The sequence below is a fragment of the Benincasa hispida genome, chromosome 10 (assembly GCF_027475165.1).
Source record: "Benincasa hispida cultivar pf3 chromosome 10, pf3_genome.v1.1, whole genome shotgun sequence".
Taxonomy (NCBI): domain Eukaryota; kingdom Viridiplantae; phylum Streptophyta; class Magnoliopsida; order Cucurbitales; family Cucurbitaceae; genus Benincasa; species Benincasa hispida.
The window spans coordinates 61,275,686-61,300,009 of record NC_143487.1 but is presented as its reverse complement, the minus strand read 5'-3'; the positions used below and the strand labels follow the sequence as shown (position 1 = coordinate 61,300,009).

General features: G+C 41.3%; 2 protein-coding genes across 2 annotated transcripts; both read right to left on the bottom strand.

The window, feature by feature from the left end:
* Positions 1–1,163: 1,163 nt before the first annotated feature.
* LOC150033533 (uncharacterized) lies at positions 1,164–18,910 on the bottom strand. The gene is made up of 4 exons (XM_090306442.1): positions 18,732–18,910; positions 2,809–2,899; positions 2,088–2,193; positions 1,164–1,792 (listed from the first exon to the last, which is right to left on the bottom strand). Exons 1-4 carry the CDS (start codon positions 18,908–18,910, stop codon positions 1,164–1,166), a joined length of 1,005 nt encoding a protein of 334 aa, XP_090162568.1.
* Positions 18,911–20,782: 1,872 nt separating this feature from the next.
* Positions 20,783–24,324, bottom strand: LOC120089165 (uncharacterized). The gene is made up of 6 exons (XM_090306441.1): positions 23,986–24,324; positions 23,740–23,833; positions 22,554–22,822; positions 22,075–22,211; positions 21,272–21,441; positions 20,783–20,967 (listed from the first exon to the last, which is right to left on the bottom strand). Exons 1-6 carry the CDS (start codon positions 24,322–24,324, stop codon positions 20,783–20,785), a joined length of 1,194 nt encoding a protein of 397 aa, XP_090162567.1.

The window sequence follows — 24,324 nt, the reverse complement described above, 5'->3', positions numbered from 1 at the left end:
TTATACAGATTCGGCACATCCCAATAGTAGTGTCTGGATTCATTCTTGAGCTTCTTCCGTTGATGGTAGGTGTAATCTTCAAGAAATTGTTTACATACCAAATAATTAATGATGTCTGCATACCAGGGTAGTTCTTCTATGTGAAATAGCTACTCATCCGGAAACACGGCACTCACTTCAGATTCATTCCGGTCAACCTCGGGATTTTCCAGTCTGGACAAGTGATCCGCAACTTGATTCTCTATCCCCTTCTGATCAATTATCTCGATATCAAATTCTTGAAGGAGGAGAACCCATCTGATCAATCTCGACTTTGCGTTCTTCTTTGTCATCAAATATTTGTTTGTCAAGTGATCAGTATGAATGAGTACCTTGGTTTCCAACAAGTATGCCCGAAATTTTTCTAACGCAAAAATCACAGCCAGGAGCTCCTTTTCAGTGGTGGTGTAATTAAGTTGGGCAGGGTTCAGGGTTTTACTCGCATATGCGATGGGATGCAAAATTGTTTTCTTCTTTTGTGCTAATGTAGCTTCCATCACATACTTGCTTGCGTCGCACATGATTTTGAACGGCAGTGTCCAATCCGGCACAATTAAGACGGGTGCGATAATCAGCGCATCCTTTAAAATTCGAAATGCATTGAGACAATTGTTGTCAAATTCGAACTTTTTGTCTGCCTCTAGTAACGCACTCAATGGTCTTGCTATCTTAGAAAAGTATTTAACAAATCGTCTGTAGAATCCAACATGCCCCAGGAAGCTTCGTACTGCCTTCACGTTGGTTGGAGGTGGAAGCTTTTCAATTGCATCAATCTTTGCTTTGTCCACCACCAACCCTTCTCTAGAGACCTTGTGGCCGAACACTATACCCTCTGTCACCATGAAGTGACATTTTTCCCAATTAAGCACCAGGTTTGTCTCTTCACATCTTTTCAGAATTTTTTCCAAATTGGCCAGGTAGACTTCATAAGTATTCCCATAAATGGAGAAGTCATCCATAAATATTTCTACTGAATCCTCGAGAAAATCTGAAAAGATTGCCATCATGCACCTCTGGAACGTCCTTGCCGCATTGTAGAGGCCGAACGGCATGAGATGGAAAGCGAATGTCCCATATGGGCAGGTTAATGTGGTCTTGTCTTGGTTTTCAGGAGCTATCATGATCTAGTTGTACCCAGCGTATCCATCCAAGAAACAATAAAAATCATTCCCTACCAATCTATCCAGCATTTGATCGATGAATGGCAGAGGGAAGTGATCCTTCTTTGTGGCCGCATTCAATTTGTAGTAGTCCATATAGATACACCATCCAGTGATGGTCCTCTGCGGTATTAATTCATTGTTCTCATTGAGGATTACCGTCATTCCGCCCTTCTTCGGCACACATTGCAGGGGGCTGACACACGTGCTATCTATGGGATAGATAATGCCCACATCCAACCATTTGATAATCTTCTTTTTGACGACCTCTTTCATCGCAGGGTTAAGTCTATGTTGATTTTCAATGGTTGCCTTGTGGTCGTCTTCGAGATGGATGTGGTGCATGCAGTACACGGGGCTAATTCCTTTGATGTCAACGAGTGTCCAGCCAATTGCTCGCACGTACTTCTTGAGAATGCTCATCAACGTATTCTCTTGATCTGCATTAAGTGCGGAGGAAATTATTACAAGCAGCCTCTCATTCTGCCCCAAAAATGCGTACTTCAGAAGTGTTGGTAGGGTTTGTAGTTCAAGGGTTGGTGGTTCCACGAGAGAAGGTTGCGTTGTTTTTCTTTCTTCCTTCAACTCTTCTTCTTACATTGCGATTGATTCTTCTTCTCTATTTGTCTTTGCTACGATCGCATTGCAGGCAGGGTGCGTTGGCATCCACTTCTTCATACTCTTCATCAGACTTTTCTTCTTCAATCAAATTCAATTCATCTTCTGAATCTAGCAGGTCTTCCTCATCAGGAAATTTCATGGCGCGAATTATGTTAAATTTGAGCTTTTGTTCGTTGATGCACAAAGTGATCTCTCCCTAGTGCTCATCAATTTGAGCACGACCTGTTCATAGGAAAGGTCGCTCCAAAATGATGGGCACATCTTTACCGGCCTCATAATCCAGAATGATGAAGTCAACTGGCAAAATGAACCAAAGATCACTATGGGGGAGCTTGTGCCCATATTCGTGACTCTCCAGTTGGCTGATAGATCTCTGGTTCATCCAGAGGGTAAGGTGAAGGAAGTGCTGATCACCATTGATAAATTTATTTTTTTAGCTGACTTCATCATCTTGGATTATGAGGCCGATAAAGATGTGCCCATCATTTTGGGGCGACCTTTCCTATCAAAGGATCGTCTAAAATTGATGTGCACAAGGAAGAGATTACTTTGTGCATCAATTGACAGAAGCTCAAATTTAACATAATTTCCGCCATGAAATTTCCTGATGAGGAAGACCTGCCAGATTCAGAGGATGAATTGAATTTGATTGAAGAAGAAAAGTCTGATGAAGAGTATGAAGAAAAGGATGCCAACGCATCCGTAGCTGCCTGCAATGCGATCGTAGCATAGACAAACAGAGAAGAAGGATCGATCGCAAAGAAAAGAAGAAGAGCTGAAGGGAGAAAGAAAAATCACGCAGCCTTCTCTCGTGGAACCACCAACCCTTGAATTAAAAACCCTACCAATACATCTGAAGTACGCATTTCTGGGGCAGAATGAGAAGCTGCTGGTAATAATTTCCTCTGTGCTCAACAAAGAATAAGAGAATGTGTTGATAAGCATTCTCAAGAAGTATGTGCGAGCACTCGGCTGGGCGCTCACTGACATCAGAAGAATTAGCCCCATGTACTGCATGCACCACATTCGTCTCGAAGACGGCCACAAGGCAACCAATGAAAATCAATGCAGACTTAACCCTGCGATGAAAAACGTCGTCAAAAATTAGATTATCAAATGGCTAGATGTGGGCATTATCTATCCCATTGTCGATAGCACGTGGGTCAGCCCCGTGCAATGTGTGCCGAAGAAGGGCGGAATGACGGTAGTACTCAATGAGAATAATGAATTAATACCATAAAGGACCATCACTAGATGGCGCATCTGTATGGACTACCGCAAATTGAATACGGCCACAAAGAAGGATCACTTCCCTCTGCCATTTATCAATCAAATGCTAGTCAGACTAGCAGGGAATGATTTTTACTGCTTGGATATGTCGGGTACCAAGACAAGACCACATTCACCTGCCCATATGGGACATTCACTTTCCGCCGCATGCCGTTCAACCTCTGCAATGCGCCAAGCCGTTTCAGAGGTGCATGATGGCAATCTTTTCAGATTTTTCAGTAGAAATATTTATGGATGACTTCTCCGTTTATGGGAATACTTATGAAGTCTGCCTGGCCAATTTGGAAAAAATTCTAAAAAGATGTGAAGACACGAACCTGGTGCTTAATTGGGAAAAATGTCACTTCATGGTGACAGAGGGTATAATGTTGGGGCACAAGGTCTCTAGAGAAGGGTTGGAGGTGGACAAAGCAAAGATTGACGCAATTGAAAAGCTTCCACCTCCAACCAACGTGAAGGTTGTACGAAGCTCCCTGGGGCATGCCAGATTCTACAGACGATTCGTTAAATAGTTTTCTAAGATAGCAAGACCATTGAGTGCGTTACTAGAGGCAGACAGAAAGTTTGATTTTGACAACAATTGCCTCAACGCATTTCGAATTTTAAAGGATGCGCTGATTACCGCACCCGTCTTAATTGCGCCGGATTGGACACTGCCATTCGAAATCATGTGCGATGCAAGCGAGTATGTGATGGGAGCTGCATTAGCATAAAAAAAGTAAACAATTTTACATCCCATTGCATATGTGAGTAAAACCCTGAATCCTGCTTAACTTAATTACACCACCACTGAAAAAGAGCTCCTAGCTGTGATTTTTTCGTTGGAAAAATTTCGGGCATACCTGTTAGGAACCAAGGTACTCATTCATACTGATCACTCGACAATCAAATATTTGATGACAAAGAAGGACGCAAAGCCAAGATTGATTAGATGGGTTCTCCTCCTTCGAGAATTTGATATCGAGATAATTGATCGAAAGGGGACAGAGAATCAAGTTGCGGATCACTTGTCCAGACTGGAGAATCCTGAGGTTGACCACAATGAATTTGAAGTGAGTGTCGTGTTCACTGACGAGCAGCTGTTTCACATAGAAGAACTGCCATGGTATGCAGACATTATTAATTATTTGGTCTGTGAACAATTTCCTAAAGATTACACCTACTATCAACAGAAGAAGCTCAAGAATGAATGCAGACACTACTATTGGGATGAGTTGAATCTGTATAAAAGAGGTGCAGACCAAATCATTCGATTATGCGTTCTGGATGCTGCTCAACAACGCATATTGTCATAGTGCCACGATTCACCTTATAGAGGGCACTTTAGAGGACAACACACTGCAGCCAAAGTTTTGCAAAGTGGATTCTTTTGGCCTTCATTATTCAAGGATGCTGCTAACTACGCAATGAAATGTGATCGGTGTCAACGCCTTGGCAACATTTCATGGAAGAACACAATGCTGATTAATACTATCCTAGAGCTGGAATTATTCGACGTATGGGGGTTGATTTCATGGGACCATTCCCTCTTTCAAACGGTAAGCATTATATTCTATTAGCCGTTGACTATGTCTCCAAGTGGGTAAAGGCAATTGCATGTGCCGCAAGTGATGCGGCAGTAGTATCCTAGTTCCTGAAGAAAAACATTTTCACGCATTTTGGTACTCCCCGTGCCATCATAAGTGATGAAGTTACACACTTTGTCAACCACAATATAAAGGAGTTGCTGCGCAAGTACAATATCCTTCACAAAGTGGCCACTGCATACCATCCGCAAACAAATGGCCAAGCTGAAGTGTCTAATCAAGAAATTAAATCGATACTTGAGAAGGTAGTCAAGCCTTCACGAAAAGATTGGGCAATGAAGCTTGATGAGGCGTTATGGGCATATCGGACCGCATTTAAAACACCAATAGGTATATCCCCCTATGCGTTGGTATTTGGCAAGGCGTGTCATTTGCCTTTGGAGCTGGAGTATAAGGCATTGTGGGCGGTCAAGAAACTGAATTTTGATTTGGAGAAGGCAAGGGAAGCGCAAAAATTGGAATGGTCGAGCTAGAAGAATGGAGGAACAACGCATATGAAAATGCGAAGATTTATATGCGCACCAAGCGCTAGCATGATCAACGCATATGCGGTAAGAACCTCCAAGTCGGGCAAAAAGTCTTACTCTTCAATACGAGATTACCGCTCTTCTCGGGAAAATTAAAATCGCGCTGGTCCGGTCCCTTCATCATCAAGGAAATATTTCCACATAGTGCGGTGGAACTGATCACCGAGGATGGCAACCGAACATTTAAAGTTAATGTACAATGGATAAAGGCCTATTGCGGAGGAGATTTCTAGCTAGACAAGGTCTCCGCAAAGTTGGAAAACCTGAACTACTCCTTACTCAACTCTTGAACATTTAACTCTTCGTCATTTTGCTATTATCAATTTTTCATTTCTTTCTCTAAAATTTATATAAAAAAAAAAAAAAAAAAGCTCTTGTTGTTTTGTTTAAAATCAGTTGACCCTCTCTTTGTCTATTTACAATAATTAAGGCACAGGATTGTGGAGATATCACCAGAAGAAGTAAATGATCTCACTACATCACCACAATCCACAGTAGCAAAGATCGCCGCAAGGAGGAATGCATCAATCTAATGCAGGCGACAGCGCAAATTTGGGGGTATACCCTTATCTTCATTTCAAATTTTGCGCTATCGCATTACATTTTGCTTTTCAAAGTTTTTCCATCGCATCCTTTTTTATTACCACAATCATTTAACAAGTAGATAAATTTAGTAGTTTACCGCATGCTATTTCTTTACCAAGTAAGATTTCAATGATGAAAAATATGCTTCTATTTCTTTCATATATATTAGAGTCAACTAAATCTTAAGATAGTCACTTCATAAAATATTTCTAGAAGTTAGAGGTTTGCTATTTTTTTTCAAACTCTCTTTACAATGCATTCTAGAACATCGCATAACTTATTTTCATCTTTTGGCAATGGGGACATTGCCGCATTTTAAATTTGGGGGTGAGGTATTTACTTTCGACCTTGCTATGTTTTTTTCAAAAAAAAAAACATAATAATAATAATAATAATAATAACTCCACTATCAACGCAAAGGAGAAACCCGTGTTGATAAGAGTTAAGTTGTTAAAGGCACTTACCCGAAGTTGGATGTCCGCATGTCACACGTGGGGGCAAACCAAAACGAAAGTAAGTTACCAGGATCAATGCATAAATCGATGACTGCAACTTCAATGCCAAATCGGTATGAGTTCAGTCTAAGAAAAAGTGCACTACTCGTAGTTGGATGCCCGCATGACACCTGTGGGGGCAAGCCAAAACGAAGGCAAGGCACTTCGCCGCAAGACTTTACATTTTTTGCAGAATATGCATTAACGCAATGCAGAGAGTGCGATCATAGGAATACATTGGTCGAGCGCAACTTCACCGCAAAACTATGCGTTGATCATGCTCGCAAATATTCACCCAAGAAGAATCACTGCAACTTGGTCAGCGCAACATGGTGGGCGCATCCAGGTGAAAGGATAATTAAGAGTGATGGGATAGAAAGCTGTTGACAGTCGGATCTAAATTAAGTTGACAGCCGATAATGGTCACAAAGTACATTTAGCTTTATCGGTAACAATCATCTGACGCGTTAATCAGGAATTAAAGTTATCCCATCTATACAACCGGGAGAGAGAAGCCGCCTTTCGCATGGAAGCTCTATAAATACCAAGTGTGTTCTTCAGAGAGGGGGTTAAGCAGTCGATTAATTCATCACTTATAAGCTCATGCCTCTGTTCATAGTTTTCTTCCATTTTAAGGCGGCCGCGAGGAAAAAGGTGTGCCGGTAGATCATTCCAGTAAGCTTGGGAAAGCACCGGAAGCTCCAAGATAGAGAGAGGGCCAACGCCTACGGAAGCAGGAACATTTGTAGATTAGAATAGAGATTCAGTGTAAAAAGCCTCGGTCAGCAAGGAATTGCTACCAGGCTCTCTACCTTTACTTTTCATTATCATTTCGTACTCAACTCAGTTATAAGAATGGAATGTTTTTATTTATATCTGTTCACTCTCTATTATTCATGCATGAGTAGCTAAATTAGTTGAATGGGTTGAGAAGTAGTTAGCTAGCATAACGAGGGAATCATCATCTTTGCGGTTATCTTGTTTATGTATGCTTCATTCGTCCATTAGAGATACTCGGGAGGTAGTCTAAAGACAGGATCTAGACTTGGGAAGGTCAGGTTAGAATCTAAGTTTGGAAGAACCAGATTAGAACGCATAAACGGGAGATAGGCGCTTAGGAATGAGCACTATTTGTTATTAACGTATCGCATGCATCTTAGCAATAAGATATGATTGTATGCGGTCACCTAGCTTTCATGCATTTTGCATCAACACATAGGACAAGAGTAGAGACTTAGGGATAAGCTCTATGGACATTTGCATTCAACACATGCGTTCTAGACCTAGGAGCATCGCATTTACATTGGGAAATGACTTGATGTGCATGGTTGTAACATGATCGCAAGGTTTGACGCATTCCCGAGTAACACTAGCTAAAGATCTTCTCAACTTGTTCATCGCATACTCATTGCATCTATCAACGCAACTATCTTTCTCAAATTTGCCACCTTTATTTACTTCTTTTTCATCAATGCAACAACACACTATTTATTTACTCGGTTACCACAAAGTTTTCATAAACATTACCAACGCAACTATTTTCACAAGTCCCTGTGTTCGACCCATGACTTACTAGGAAACTCAGAGGAATTTACACTTGAATTTTGCTGGGGAAACTTGAGTGCACAATGCAATCCATCCACGCATATCATCCATATTTCCATTCATAAAATAATGCATCAAGTTTTCTTGCGCCATTTTCGGGGACTTCGGCAAAATAGTTGTTAACGGTAATTTTTTGATTTCTTTGTAGAACTCTCAATCTCTGGCGAACTACGACCCAGAGATTGAGAGAAAATTTCGAAGGAGACTACAAGACTGCCAACAGCAACCACAATCCGATAAAGAAGAGATGGCAGAGTAGCCTGGAGGAGGAGCACCAAATGATAATAATGTCATGGCGAATCCGATTCTGTTGGCAAACGATCACAATCGGCTTATTAAAGACTATGCATCGCCAAACCTCTATGACTTCTCTCCGGGAATCATGAGGCCTGCCCTCGACGGAAGCAGATTCGAGATGAAACCGGTGATGCTGCCGATGATCCAGACTACAGGTCAATTCGGAGGAAGGTGTACCGAGGATCTGCACGCACCTCCGAAGTTTTATTGAAATCTGCAATACTTTTGTGTTCCCGAACATCTCTGCTGAAGAAGTTCGACTAACGTTGTTCCTATTTTCCCTCTGTGATCAGGCTAGGAAATGGGCTTATTCGCTCGAACCAGGAGAGATTACTTCTTAGGAGCAGGTAGTGGAGAAATTCATGATAAAGTATTTTCCACCTACCGAGAACGCAAGACGAAGAAAGCTTATTACCCATTTTGAACAAGATATGGACGAATCGCGCAGCAATGCTTGGGCGAGGTTTAAAAGGTTGGTCCAAGATTGTCCACATAATGGGCTACCAGACTGCCTTCAAATGGAAATTTTCTATCGCGGTTTAAATCCTGCTTTGCAAACCACTGCCAATGCGGCAGTCGCTAGTGGTCTGCTTGACAAAACTTACGAGGAGGCGAAGAATATTCTAGACCGCATCTCCAAGAACCATGAAGACTGAAGAGAGAGTGACCAGAGATTGAGACTGAAGTTCTGATATAAATAACGGTGCCATTGTTTCATTAAAAAACCAAATGACCGCAATGATGAATTTGATTCAAGGAATGGTGATCAGCAGCCCAACACCGCAAGGTGGGCAAATTAATGCAATAAGTTAAAACACTGCAAGGTGTGCAACTTGCGGTGATGAGCATGCGATGGAAGATTGCCCGCAAAATCCACAGTCTGTATATTTTGTAAAGAATAATCCCTTTTCAAACACTTACAACCTCGAGTGAAGAAACCACCCCAATTTTGCTTGGAAGAATCAACAACAAAATTTTCAATCTGTGGTGCAAAAAGAAGGGCCATCAGGATTCTTCCAACGCAACAACAGTCAGCAGAGCAACCAATCAAGTAGCTCACAACAACCAATGCAATCTTCTTTTCTCTAGAGAGCCTATTGAAGTAATATATAGAGAAAAACGAGACAGTGCTTCAAAGTCAGGCTACGTCCATCTACAACCTCGAATTGCAGATGGGCCAGATTGCGAATGAGTTGAAGAGTCGACCGCAAGGGGCATTGCCAAGTTCAACCGAGCTTCCACGCAACCCAGGGGGATCAGGTAAGGAGCAATGTCAGGTTGTGACATTGCGCAATGGAAAGACTGTGGAGGGAGAAAAGACGTATCAGAGTAGAACAACTTCCATCGCAACTGAGCCCAAGATTGAGGTAACACAAGAAGAAGAAAGAGAGAACAAAGCAGTGGAACCTTAGGTTGCATTGACCTCAAAGTCAAATGAAACGGGAACCGTGAAAGTCTAGTTGCCACCTTTACCTCAGAGGCTAAAAAAGAAGAAAAACGAAGAGGTACAATACCAACGCTTCTTATCTATGTTAAAGCAATTACATGTTAACATTCCTTTCAGTGAAGCGATTGAGGAAATGCCTGCCTATGCCAAGTTTCTGAAGGACATGGTAACTAAGAAAAGAGGCACTGGAAAATTTGCCATGGTGGCATTAACACAAGGTTCCAAATCCATAATCCCACCGAAGATGAGCGATCCTGGGAGCTTCACGATTCCTTACTCTATAGAAGGACACTATATTGGGCAAGCCCTGTGTGACTTGGGGGCCAACATAAATTTGATGTCACTGTCAATCTTTCGATAATTAAATGTGGGGCAAATTGTGCCCACTTCCGTGACTCTCCAATTGGCTGACAGATCTCTAGTTCATCAAGAAGGTAAGGTGAAGGATGTGCTGATCACGATTGATAAATTTATTTTGCCAGCTGACTTCATCATCCTAGATTATGAGGCCGACAAGGATGTACCTATCATTTTGGGGCGACCTTTCCTATCAACGGGTCGTGCTCAAATTGATGTGCACAAGAGAGAAATCACTTTGAGCATAAACAGACAGAAGCTCAAATTTAATATAATTTGTGCCATGAAATTCCCGAATGAGGACGATCTACAAAATTCTGACGATGACCTGAATTTGATTGATGAAGAGTGTGAGAAGAGGATGTCAACGCATCAGTAGCTGTCTGTAATGCGATCGTAGGAAAAACAAACAAAGAAGAAGGAACGATCACAACACAAGAAGAAAAGCCAAAAGAAGAAAGAAAACAATGCAGCCTTCCCTCGTGGAACCATCAACACTTGAACTGAAAACCACTACCAACACATTTGAAGTACGCATTTCCGGGGCAAAATGAGAAGCTGCCAGTGATAATTTCCTCTGCGCTCAATGAAGATCAAGAGAATGCGTTGATGAGCATTCTCAAGAAACATGTGCAAGAAATCGGCTGGACGCTCGCTGACATCAGAAGAATTAGCCCCGCGTACTGCATGCACCACATTCATCTTGAGGACGACCACAAAGCAACTATTGAAAATCAACGCAGACTTAACCCTGCGATGAAGGAGGTCGTATAAAAAGGAGATTATCAAATGGCTAGATGCGAGCATTATCTATCCCATAGCTGATAGCACGTGGGTTAGCCCCGTGCAATGTGTGTCGAAGAAGAGCGGAATGATGGTAGTCCTAAATGAGAACAATGAATTAATACCGTAAAGGACCATCACTGGATGGTGCATCTAGATGAACTACCACAAATTGAATGCGGCCACAAAGAAAGATCACTTCCCTTTGCCATTCATTGATTAAATGTTGGACAGATTAGCAGGGAACGATTTTTTTTGCTTCTTGGATGGATATGCCAGGTATAATCAAATCATGATAGCTCCTGAAGACCAAGACAAGACCACATTCACCTACCCATATGGGACATTTGCTTTTCGCTGCATGCCGTTTGGCCTCTGCAATGCGCCGAGCACGTTCCAAAGGTGCATGATGGCGATCTTTTCAGATTATCTCGAGGCTCAGTGGAAATATTTATGGATGATTTCTCCGTTTATAGGAACACGTATGAAGTCTGCCTAGCCAATTTGTAGAAAATTCTGAAGAGATGCGAAGAGACGAATTTGGTGCTCAACTGGGAAAAATGTCACTTCATGGTGAAAAAGGGTATAGTGTTGGGACACAAAGTCTCCCAGGAAGGGTTGGAGGTGGACAAAGCAAAGATCGACACAATTGAAAAGCTTCCACCTCCAACCAGCGTGAAGGTTGTGCGAAGCTTCTTGGGGCATGCTGGATTTTATAAACGATTTGTTAAAGACTTTTCTAAGATTGCACGACCACTGAATGCGTTGTTAGAGGCGGACAGAAAGTTTAAAATTGACAACAATTGCCTCAATGCATTCCAAGTTTTAAAAGATGCGCTGGTTACCGCGCTTGTCTTGATTACGCTGGATTGGACACTTCTGTTCGAAATCACGTGCAACACAAGTGGGTATGCGATGGGAGTCGCATTAGCACAAAAGAAAAAAACTATTTTGCACCCCATCGCAGCTCAAATCAATTATACCACCACTGAAAAAGAACTCCTAGCTGTGATTTTTGCATTGGAAAAATTTCGGGCATATCTATTGGGAACCAAGGTACTCATTCACACTGATCACTCAGCAATCAAATATTTGATGACAAAGAAGGATGCAAAGTCGAGGTTGATCAGATGGGTTCTCCTCTTTCAAGAATTTGATCTCGAGATAATTGATCGGAAGGGGATAGACTGGAAAATCCCGAGGTTGACCGTAATGAATTTGAAGTGGGTATCGTGTTTCCGGACAAGCAGCTGTTCCACATAAAAGAATTGCCCTGGTATGTGGACATCGTTAATTATTTGGTTTGTGAACAATTTCCTGAAGATTACACATACCATCAACAGAAGAAGCTCAAGCATGAACGCAAACATTATTATTGGGATGAGCCAAATCTATATAAAAGAGGTGCAGACCAAATCATTCGACTATGCGTACCAAACGCTGCTCAACAACGCATATTGTCATAGTGCCATGATACGCCATATGGAGGGCACTTTGGAGGACAACGTACTGCAGCCAAAGTTTTGCAAAGTGGATTCTTTTTGCCTTCATTATTTAAGGATGCTGCTGACCATGCAATGAAATGTGATCGGTGTCAATACACCGGTAACATTGCATGGAAGAACGCAATGCCAATGAACACTATCTTGGAGCTGGAATTATTTGACATTTGGGGGATTGATTTCATGGGACCATTCCTTCCTTCGCATGGCAAGCATTATATCTTATTGGCTGTCGATTACATTTCCAAGTGGGTAGAGTCAATTGCATGCACTGCAAGTGATGCGGCGGTAGTCTCCCAGTTCCTCAAGAAAAATACTTTCACTCGTTTTGGAACTCCCCATGCCATCATAAGTGATGAAAGATCACATTTTGTCAACCAAAATATAAAGGAGTTGCTGCACAAGTACAATATCCTCCACAAGGTGGCCACGGCATACCATCACAAAAAAATGGCCAGGCTGAAGTGTCCAATCATGAAATCAAATTGATACTTGAGAAGGTGGTAAAACCTTCGTGGAAAGATTGGGCGATGAAGCTTGATGATGCGTTGTGGGCATACCGAACCGCATTTAAAACACCTATAGGTAGGTCTCCTTATGTGTTGGTATTTGGCAAGGCGTGTCATCTGCCTTTGGAGTTGGAGTATAAAGCATTATGGGCGATCAAGAAACTGAATTTCGATTTAAAGAAAGTAAGGGAAGCGCGAAAGCTGCAGCTGGTCGAGCCAGAAGAATGGAGGATCAACGCATATAAGAATGCGAAGATTTATAAAGAGCACACCAAGCGCTGGCATGGTAAACGCATATGCACTAGAAACCTCCAAATCGGGTAGAAGGTCTTACTCTTCAATTCGAGATTACGGCTCTTCCCAAGAAAATTAAAATCACACTGGTTCGGTCCCTTCATCATCAAAAAAGTATTTCCACATGGTGCGGTGGAACTGATCATCGAGGATGGCAGTCGAACATTTAAAGTTAATGGACAACGGATCAAAGCATATTGCGGAGGAGATTTCTAGCCAACAACAACCTCTGCAAAGTTGAAAAACCCAGACTATCCCTTACTCAACTCTTGAACATTTAACTCTTCGTCATTTTACTACTATCTGTATTTTACTTATTTCTCTATTTCTCTTAAGAAAAACATGTTGTTTTGTTTTAAAATCATTTGACCCTCTCTTTGTCTGTTTACAAGGATTAAGGCACAGATTGCGAAGAAGCAAATGATCTCATTCCATCATCACAATCCAAAGAAGCAAAGACCGCCGTAAGGATGGATGCATCAATGCACAATGCGGGCGACCTGCTAAATTTAGGGGTGTACTCTTCCTTATCTTTATTTCAAATTTTGCGCTATCACATTGCATTTTACATTTCAATGTTTTATCACCGCATCCTCCTTGATTACCACAATCATTTAACAAGTAGATAACTTTAGTAGTTTACCGCATGTTGTCCTTTGCCAAGTATGATTTCAATGATGAAAAATATGCTTCTATCTCTTTCGTATATACTAGAGTCAACTTAAATCTTAAGATAGTCACCTCATGAAATATTTCTAGAAGTTAGGGGTTTGCTAATTTTCTTTCAAACTTCCTTTACAACGCATTCTATGACCATCGCATGACTTATTTTAATTTCTTTTGGCAATGAGGACATTGTCGTATTTTAAATTTGGGGGTGAGGTATTTATTTTCGATCTTGCTATGGAAAAAAATGATGAAAAATATAAATATTTGAGAATAACAACTCCACTGTCAATACAATGGGAAACCCATGTTGATAAGAGTTAAGTTGTGAAAGGCACTTACCCGTAGTTGGATGTCCTATGACACACGTGGGGGCAAGCCAAAACGAAAGTAAGTCACCAGGATCAACGCATAAACCAATGACCGCAACTCCACTGCCAAATTGGTATGAGTTCAGTCTAAGAAAGAGTGCATTGCTCGTAGTTGGATGTCCGCATGACACATGTGGGGGCAAGCCAAAACGAAGGCAAGACACTCGGATCAGTGCAAGGTCAGAAAAAAATAGCAATAAAGAAAATTTTTTTTGTGCAAGGATAAATCATTTGATACCCCAGAGGAAAATTTTCTTTTTAAAATAAATCATGCGATGTTCCGGAATTTAGTAAAGTTCTTTTGAAAGTTAAGCTTGCAATTCCTAAGTCTTAGAAATATTTTAGGAAGAGACTAGAATAAGACTTAAGGACATTCTGGCATATAGGATTTGAACGAAGTATCCTTGAGAAGTCTAGGGAAAGAAAACTTTGCAATTAACTTGCTAAAGGAATCTTTAGCTTATGCATGAGGATAACCATTGTTTAAATTTGGGGGTGTGATAACGGGCAGAAATGCACGTTATCATAGTACTAAGTTCATAAACAATGATGGATTGCGTTGATGAAATATGTTAAATTGCGTCCATTAAGCATAAATTCTATAATATTGCAGTCGCATGCATCCAACACATTAGAGCAGTTGATCTTTACATTTTTGTGCAGAATATGCGTTAACGCAATGCAGAGAGTGCGATCATAGGAATACATTGGTCGAGTGCAACTTCACCGCAAGACTTTACATTAATCGTGCTCGCAAACATTCACCCAAGAAATCACCGCAACTTGGTCAGCGCAACATGGTGGGTGCATCTGGGTGAAAAGATAATTAAGAGCGATGAGATAGAAAGTTGATGACAGTTGGATCCAAATAAAGTTGACAGCCGATAACAGTCATGTTCATTGCTATCGTGATTTGAGCTGGGAGTGTATTGTATAAAATAGATTGAAAAAAATAAGTTTCAAGTATAAATGATGCGTTGATGCTTTGATGCGTTTATGTATTTGTAACACGTTGGTGCGTTAAAGATGTACAAAAGAACGCACGACACTCCTCCTATTGACGTCAAGTTTTCCTAAATCAGACCCAAGTATAAATCCAATTTAGATTCCTAGTAAGTCTAGGGTCGAACTCAGGGATTCAGTTAAGTTAATGCAGACCTTACGTTGTAGGTAATGTAAGGGTTTCCTAAATGTATGAAGAGATATGTGTTATTTACACTAAAGTGTTATGCTTGTGCAAGAAGATACAAAAGAGTTGAGTAGTAAGGGATGAATCATGCGAAAATGGAATTTTAATGTAAGTGGTATGTGTCGATCTAAGATGAATGTACAAAAACTAGAATGTGATGTGGATGAGATGGGTTGCCTATCTTTGCTTATGTGTTAGACACTTATTCTACATTTCTCAATGCGAATAACATACAACACCTATCTCTAGGATGCATGCGTCGAACATAGAATGCAATAAGCACCGGTAAGTCTATCTCTAGATGTACTAGGCGTTCTACTTGATGTGACTTAGTTATTCTCTCGAATAGTCTAAGTTAAAGATGATTTTACCAATTGATCAAGATGACTTAAGCATTTGAAATGAAGTTTTTCATAAAGTATAAATGCATTCAACATAAACAAGAAATAAACAATGGCAAGTGTGATGGATCAAATATATGAATTTATAAAGAAGCAGATTGTCTTTACAAAAGTAATATTTAATCAGATGAAATGAAAGCGATAAATGAGATGAAAGGAACTGAGTAAAGCCGCAGAGTACAATCTCTTGTATCTCTTTGGCTCAATCTAGTTGTGTTCAATCACTTGTATAGGAGTTGGACGAAGTGTCTTTCTCAAGCTTGAATTCCTCTGCTCCCTAGCCGGCGGTCATGGTGGTTCTCAACCCTTCTGATCGTCTTGGTACCACAGCACAGCTTCTAAACAACTAAAATTACGACTACACTAATTGTGATAGTAAGAATCTTCAAAATTTCTGTGTATGTATATGTTGAACTCTGGAGGGACTTCATCTATTTATAGGCGTTGGTCATCTCCACTTGGTGATGGGCAGTATTAAAGTCCATGCCCTAATCAGCCGCCTGACACTCAGAAGCTTTTCAGACGCCGCCTACTACAGGTGCCCATACTTGCAAGTGGTGATGTGACACAATCAGCATGGATCAATGAATCTTTTTTGCGTTGAATTCCCTCCGACGCATGGCCCATGCATTAGAACTTTTGCCTGCGACACTTCTTGATTATGCGTTAGCTTCTTGTTGAAATCCTACAATACAATGCATTAGTGTTGCAGTATTTAGTAATAAAACTTCTTTTGCATGAGTTTTCTAATGTTTGAGTAATTCCATGCGTTTCATCTAAAAATGAGGAGAATTTATCATTAAACACCTTAGTTGTTCCAACTTAAGAGCAAAAATAACTTGTATTTCTACAAGTTATCACCACCCCAAATTTGAACAGTGCTTGTCCTCAAGCATTCCAAAATAATTCTTTGTTATCTCCCTTGTCTTAAGTGTGCAAAGTTCGCCTCTGATCATATTCAGTCATAAGCTTGAGATAAGAGTTTATAAAATGTAACTCAGATTGACTCTTTTCTAAAAGGAATAATGTTTAGTTTTAGATGCAGCAAGCCTTTTATCAATAAGTCCTTTCGTTTCTCAAAACATTCCCGTTCTTTTTCTAAACCAGCAATGCGTTAGATGCTCTTTTTAAGATAAATGTCGGATAAAAAGAAAAAATTATGAATTTTCAATTACCCATGCGTTGTTCTAAGTATCCCACTTTCATTTTGGCTTGCCCCCACGAGTGTCATACGAGCATCTAACTACAGGTGAGAACCCTTCATTACTAAAATCATATCTAATATTCATGTGTTTCAAGGTACAACTTTTTTTTTAAACTAGATAGAGGAGTTTTATAGGACGCATTGGTTTAGGAGACTTAACTTCATTTTGGCTTGCCCCCACGGGTGTCATGCGAGCATCCAACTATGGCTAAGTGCCTGTTCCAACTTTTTAACTCATGTCACTTTGAGGTTTTTCTTTTGAAGTAATGACAGAGGAGTTGCGTTTAACATGTTTCTATTTTGTTCCCTTTCTTTATAATGTACTCGTTTGATGCGTCTTAACTCAGATTTCGCTCATCTCCAAATTTGGAGATGAGCTAAATCCTCATTTCTAAAAGAGAAACAAAATTTTGAAAAGGTTTTGAGAGTCCGAAAGGAGTTTTGGAATTAAAGCTTGCATGCGTTAGAAAGAAAACATGTAGTCTTTTTAGAGAAGTTCAGGCCTTGTTGATTTTCCTAATGCCTACTCTATACTTATAGATTTCATATTGTTGATATCATTGAGGTAAGGCAAAGCACAAGACTTAGAAAATAGCTAAAGAACAAAAAAAAAGAGTATGTTAAGGTCAAACGCAAGGAACAAAATGATAGAACTTTCTCATTCATTTTCATGGAATAACATGAAACAAACAAACAAGTCAAACTAATACAAAAGATCATTAAATAATTCAAAATACAAAATAACCCAACACCCAAAAACTTCATTGTGCTGGTGCGTCATCCCTGCGTTCTTCTCCAGGGTCTTCATCTATAAAGCACAAAGGGTTTCTAAGATGAGCAGGTAATGGAGGCAGGGCAAACATTCCAACCAAGACCTGATTGATGTACTGCATTGTATAAATAAATTGGTCTTGCATCCTTCTTGTTTGCTGCCTTAGGTAATCTCTTAGAACCCGGTTTTGTTGTTGAAGACCTTCGATGGACGTGGCCAATGGTCTGAGCTGATCACTGATGAAAGTTTTCAACTCTTCAAGGTCAGTGCTGCGTTGAGGTGGTGCTGGTTCTTCATTTCTTCAAACTAGGTCTTCAAAATTTACTACATTACTTGATCCTAACCCAGTTGGTTCAAAGATGGTTGGAGGAGGCACTAAATTTGGAATTGAACTTAGTGAAGGCGAAGGAAGGGAACAAGGGATTTCTTAATCTATATTAGTAGGTTCTTGGTGCGTTTGATCAAGACTCCCTTCTGGCGGGGCCATTGGTGAGTCATGGAGGGTAAGGTTTAGGGTTGGCTGTGCTTCTTCATTCATAAGTTCTAGCTCTACTTCGTAATCTTCATGCTCTAAAGCTTCATCGCTGTGTTCAACTATCTGGACGCGTCTTCTTTTGGGGGCGCGTTTAAATGATCACGGTCTGGTTGCCACTTCTATGGGAGGTAAGGCAGGCTGATGCAGTGAATCACGAAGTAAATGCCTGACTAACTTGATATCTATTAGACCGTCGATCTCTTCATGATCATCCCCAGAGGGATGCCCCCATGTTCACACAATGCACAGATCAGCCATGGAAAATACAGTTGTCCTCTTGGTTTGGTTTTGATGGCCTTGATCTAATCCCTTATTATTCTTCCTACATCTAAAGGTATGCACTGCATGATACAATAGGTAGCCAAGACGCGTTCTTTTGACAATGTTTCATCATGCGTCAAAGGCATGATGCTTCTCTTAATCAGATAATACCATAGATTCGTGTCTGGGTTTAGGTTCTTGGAAGCTAACATCTTTGTCCATTTCTAGATGTTTGCCACTTGCTTCCAGGCTTGGCTACCATTCTTAATGCATCTTCAAGTTGGCTCGGTGTTGGTTGCTCCAAGATGTGGTTGCCTTCTGCATCCGGATTACAAGTGATATTGAACACTTCATTGATATTATCAGATGAGAAATGCAACAATATCCCATCAACAAATGTTGTATTCTTATCCATGTTAAACTCACTACTGTAGAACTGGCGGACAAGGTTGGGCCAAATTCTTGTGTGCCCAACGCAAAACTAACCCCAACCCATTGCGTTTATGGTTTCTCTTATGTATACTGGCAGTGGGTTGCACTCGGGAAAGAAGCCTTTCTCTACGAGGATATCATTGAACTAGCGCTTTCTTCCCGTGGTCTTCTTAGGTAACGCGTCGGTTACCTTGTGTTTTCCCGCCGTATGTTCCTTGGCTTCTCATGCTAGCTCTCTCAATTCATTCTTCAATTCCCTTTGGAGAGTTGTCTTCCTTTACCCCTACTTTGTGGGCTGATAATCTTCTAAGTCCTTCTCTAACGCATCGTGCCTTGAGCAACTCCCACGTGTTGCATCCTCAGGACCGGATGCTGATTGTTCATCTTCTTCCTCCAAGATTAATTTTCTCTTTCTTGTCACCCTCTTTTCTCTTGAGGGCCCTTCATTCGCGTCAGTTTGGCGTGATTGAGACGCATTTAGGCCAAATCTCCTTTCTTCTTCTTCTCCATCTTCTTCTTCTAATTTTTCTTCGAGCATCATAGCGTACCACTCCGCTTCGTCCAATTCAAGTGATGCATTAGGTGGGTCGGAACGCATCACTTGCTCTTCCTCTTGGCCTTGATTGAGGCTTGCCAAAATGGCACCAAACACTTCCTGCTCGTCTAGTCGAGCCAATTCCGCCAACTTTTCAGGTTACGCTCTAATGCAGGACTGTCAGAGGTGGGTCTAGGTGGAATAAATGGTGGGGTGCCTAATAGGGTATGAGGCGACCCAGGGGATGAGATGACGATGGGTGAACGTGGCTGTTGGCTTTGATTCAACTGGGTAGATGGTTTCTAAGGGTTGGATTGAGAGTGGAGGAGGTGGACACACGGTTGGTGATGGGGCATTGTGAAGGTAGGCTGGAATGGGGTCATGCGTTGCACCCACCAGAGTTATGTTAGGAATGAATGGTGGTGGGGCAGGCTTGGTGTATGGCTTATTGGCAGCCGTAGATGACGGACGCTGCCTCGATTTCGAAGGGGTTTGGGGCTTTGGCTTAAGGGTAGCTTTGGGTTTTGGTTGATGAGTATTGGTAGGAAGGGTTGCGATGGCTTTGGTGGTTTTAAAAGGAGGTTTCATGGGTGTTGTGGTAGGCTTCGACCGAGACAGTCGCTGGGAGGTGGAGATTCCCCGCCGTGCATAGGTTTAATTTGGACAGAGGGTTTTGAGGTTTTTCGAGGGCTTGGGGGAGGCAAAGTTGAAATAGATGACGAGGAGAAAGAACTTACCGACGAGTCATTTCTGAAGCTCATCTTTTGGTTCTGACTATCAAACACTGACGACATTGTGGCCGGAGAGACGTTTGAGTAGATCGACAGTGAAGGAAAACGAGAGAACTAGGGGTTTTTTTTTTCTTTTTCATAGAGGGCTCAAGGGTAGTGGGGAAGAAGAAGAAAACGAAGCATTTTGGTCTTTTTATAGGCAGGGGAGAGAGAGTGGGGTGACGTCAGGCGGCGTCTAACATCCGTAATAAATGCGAAGTCGAAGGGATGTTCTTGGGTTTCTAAGCATTCGAGTGATTTGTATTTTCGAGACGTGTCCCTTCAACCGGGGCCATGCGTTAGACTTAAGTCTGACGCATCCATTATTCCCATCCCGATTATACACAACTTTTTTTTAAAAAAAAAAAAAGTAAAATTTCTAACTTATGAAGGCAATAACAAAGAACAATCAATCTTAAAACACAAACAAACAAACAAACCAACAAACTCAAACGCATTGGTACAATACATAATGCAAAAAGAACAAGGAAAGAGGAAGCGTCCCTGGAATATATATCGATCCGAATGCAGGGATGTTTCGACGCGGGCCTCAGCTGGCTTCGCGTAGTGCAAGAGATGACTTTTGACGTTCCATGCCATCTTCAAAGTATGGCTTCACTCTTTGGTCATTTACTTTGAACGCATTGGTGCCATCCTCCCGTGTTAATTCCACTGCTCCATATGGAAAGACTGCTTTAATGATGAATGGTCCTGACCACCTTGACTTTAACTTCCCTAGGAACAAATGCAAACGTGAATTGAACAATAGAACTTTTTTGGCCAACAACAAACTCTTTCTTACTAATGCGTTGGTCGTGCCAACGTTTTGTCTTCTCTTTGTAGAGCTTGTTGTTCTCGTATGCGTTCAATCGTCAGTCCTCAAGCTTGTTGAGCTAAAGTTTGTGTTCAATCGCCAGTTCTCAAGCTAAAGTTTACCCCAAGTTCAAATTTAGTTTCTTAACTGCCCAAAAAGCCTTATGCTCCAACTCTAGGGGTAACTGACAAGCTTTTCCAAATACTAGAGAGTATGGAGACATACCTAAGGGGGTCTTGTAGGCAGTCCTGTAGGCCCAAAGTGCTTCATCCAGCCTCTGTGCCCAGTCCTTCCGCGATGCGTTGACAACTTTCTCCAGGATAGATTTTATTTCCTTATTGGATACCTCAGCTTGACCATTTGTTTGTGGGTGGTAGGCGGTAGCGATCTTGTGCCTAACATTATATTTGGCAAGTAATTTAGAAATGATGTGATTAATGAAATGCGTACCTTCATCACTTATCAGGGCTCTTGGTGTTCCAAAGCGTGTGAAGATGTTTCTGGTAAGAAACTTAGAAACAGTGGACGCATCATTTCTGGCACAAGCTACTGCTTCTACCCACTTTGATACATAGTCTACTGCAAGCAAGATATATTGTTGGCCGCAGGACAGGGTAAAAGGTCCCATAAAATCAATGCCCTAAACATCAAATAATTCAACTTCGAGAATATTGTTCAAGGGCATTGCGTCCCTTGAAGAAATATTTCAGGTGCATTGGCAGGGGTCACATTTACGAATAAACTCCCTTGCGTCTTTGAAGAGGGTGGGCCAGAAGTATCCGCTTTGAAGAATCTTTGCAGCGGTTCTTTGCCCACCGAAATGCCCTCCGTAAGGAGAGTCATGACACTCAGCCAAGATGCATTGTGTCTCCTCCTCCAGAACGCATCGACGCATTATGGAGTCAGGGCCTTATTTATAGAGAAATGGTTCATCCCAAAAATAAAATTTGCTGTCATGTACTAATCGTTTCTTTAGCTGAGAGTTGAAGTTCCCAGGGAATTGCTTGGTAGTTAAATAATCCGCGTACCAAGGTTCCCTGTCTTCAACTCTGAACAAGCTTTCATTAGCAAATGCATCCTTGATTTCACTTTCTTGATCTTGCATTTCTTGATTTTCTAACCTGGATAGGTGGTCAGCCACCTGATTCTTAGTTCCCTTTCTGTCCTGAATATCAATGTCAAATTCCTATAACAGAAGCACCCATCTTATTAGTCTTGGCTTCGCGTCCTTTTTACTCATCAGGAACTTTATGGCTGAGTGATCTGTGTAGATGGTGGCTGACACACCAACTAAATAAGATTTGAACTTCTCGATGCCAAACACTATAGCCAACATTTCTTTTTCAGTGGTTGTGTAGTGTTCTTGAGAGTCATTTAGTGTCTTGGACGCGTAAGAGATGGGATGTATCAAATTTCCTTTCTTTTACCCTATCATTGTTCCTACTGCAACATCACTCGCGTCGCACATGAGAATAAAACATTGCATCCAATCCGGTGCTATTAGTACCAGGGCTATAGTCAATGCATATTTCAATGTTTCAAACGCGTCACAGCAGTCTTCATTGAAATCGTAGGGTCGGTTCGCCTCTAGTAATGCGCTCAGGGGTCGTGAAATTTGAGAGAATCCTCTAACGAACCTTCGATAGAAGCCAGCATACCCTAGAAAACTTTGTAGAGCTTTAACATTTGATGGTGGTGGAAGTTTAGCTATGACATCTATCTTGGCTTCATCTACTTCCAACCCAGCTTTAGATACTTTGTGGCCTAAGAAAATTCCTTCAATCACCATGAAGTGACATTTTTCCTAATTCAGCACAAGGTTTGTTTCCTCGCATCGAGCGAGGACGGCTTCCAAATTATCTAAGCATGATTGGAATGAGTCTTCAAAGACTGAGAAATCGTCCATGAAGACTTCAACGTTTTTCTCTAAGAAGTCAGAGAAAATAGCCATCTTACACCTTTGGAATGTTCCAAGTGCGTTGCATAGCCCAAAAGGCATGCGTCTGAACGCAAACGTTCCAAAGGGACAAGTAAATGTTATCTTCTCCTGATCTTCTAGGTCAATCAAAATCTGGTTATAACCAGAGTATCCATCAAGAAAGCAATAAAATTCTTTTCCAGCACTATCAAGCATTTGGTCAATGAAAGGAAGGGGGAAGTGGTCTTTCTTAGTTGCCGCGTCAAGCATTTGGTCAATAAAATACAGATGCGTTAGCCCGTGACAATCCTTGAAGGTAAGAGTTCATTATTGCTATTGACTATCATAGTTGTTCCCTCTTTCTTGGGAACGCATTGGACTGGGCTTACCCAGCTACTGTCGGATATAGGATAGATCACTCCCGCATCCAACCATTTAAGGATTTATTTTTTGACCACTTTCTTCATTATGGGGTTCAACCTTCTTTGAGGCTCAATCGATCCCGACTTCCCTTCTTCCAGCCTGATCTTATGCATGCAATAAGATGGGCTAATGCCACGAATATCCGCTAGCATCCAACCTATTGCTCGCATGTGCTTTCTCAGCATCTACAAGAGAGAGTGCTCATTAGGCTTAGTAAGATTCACGGAAATGATCACAAGTAAAGTTTTGTTTGTTCCAAGGAAGGCATATTTCAGGTGACTAGGTAACGGTTTCAACTCGAGTTCTAATGGTTCCTCTAGTGATGGGCACGTTAGTTTCGTCCGCCGCTCACTCAGACTTGGCGGCTCTGGTTCTTTCAGGTTCTCCTCCAACGCAAGGACCTCGCACACATGGGTCTCCTTTTCAGGCAACTCTAAACTATTCAGCTGACAATATTCACTATCTAGGAACTTTAATGTGTTTAACACATTAAACTTCACCTCTTGATTATCTACGCGCATAGTTAATTCTCCTTTATGCACGTCAATTAAAAATTTCCCAGTAGCTAAGAAGGGGGGCGTCCAAGGATAATTGGTACCTTCTCATCTGCTTCATAGTCCAAGATGATAAAACCTATTGGAAATATGAAGTTATCAACCTTTACCAGAACATCTTCAATCTTTCCTTCTGGGTACTTGATTGTTCTATTAACAAGTTGAAGAGTAACAAAAGTGGGTTGTGTTTCACCAATTCCCAGTTTCTTAAAGATTGAGAGTGGCATGAGATTAATGCTAGCTCCCAAATCGCACAACGAATATCCCACATCTAACCCTCCTATCGAGCATGGAACTGTGAAGCTCCCAGGGTCCTTCTGTTTCTTGGGTAAACTGTTGCTTACTAACGTGTTGCACTTCTGTGTTAGTGCAATTACTTCCAT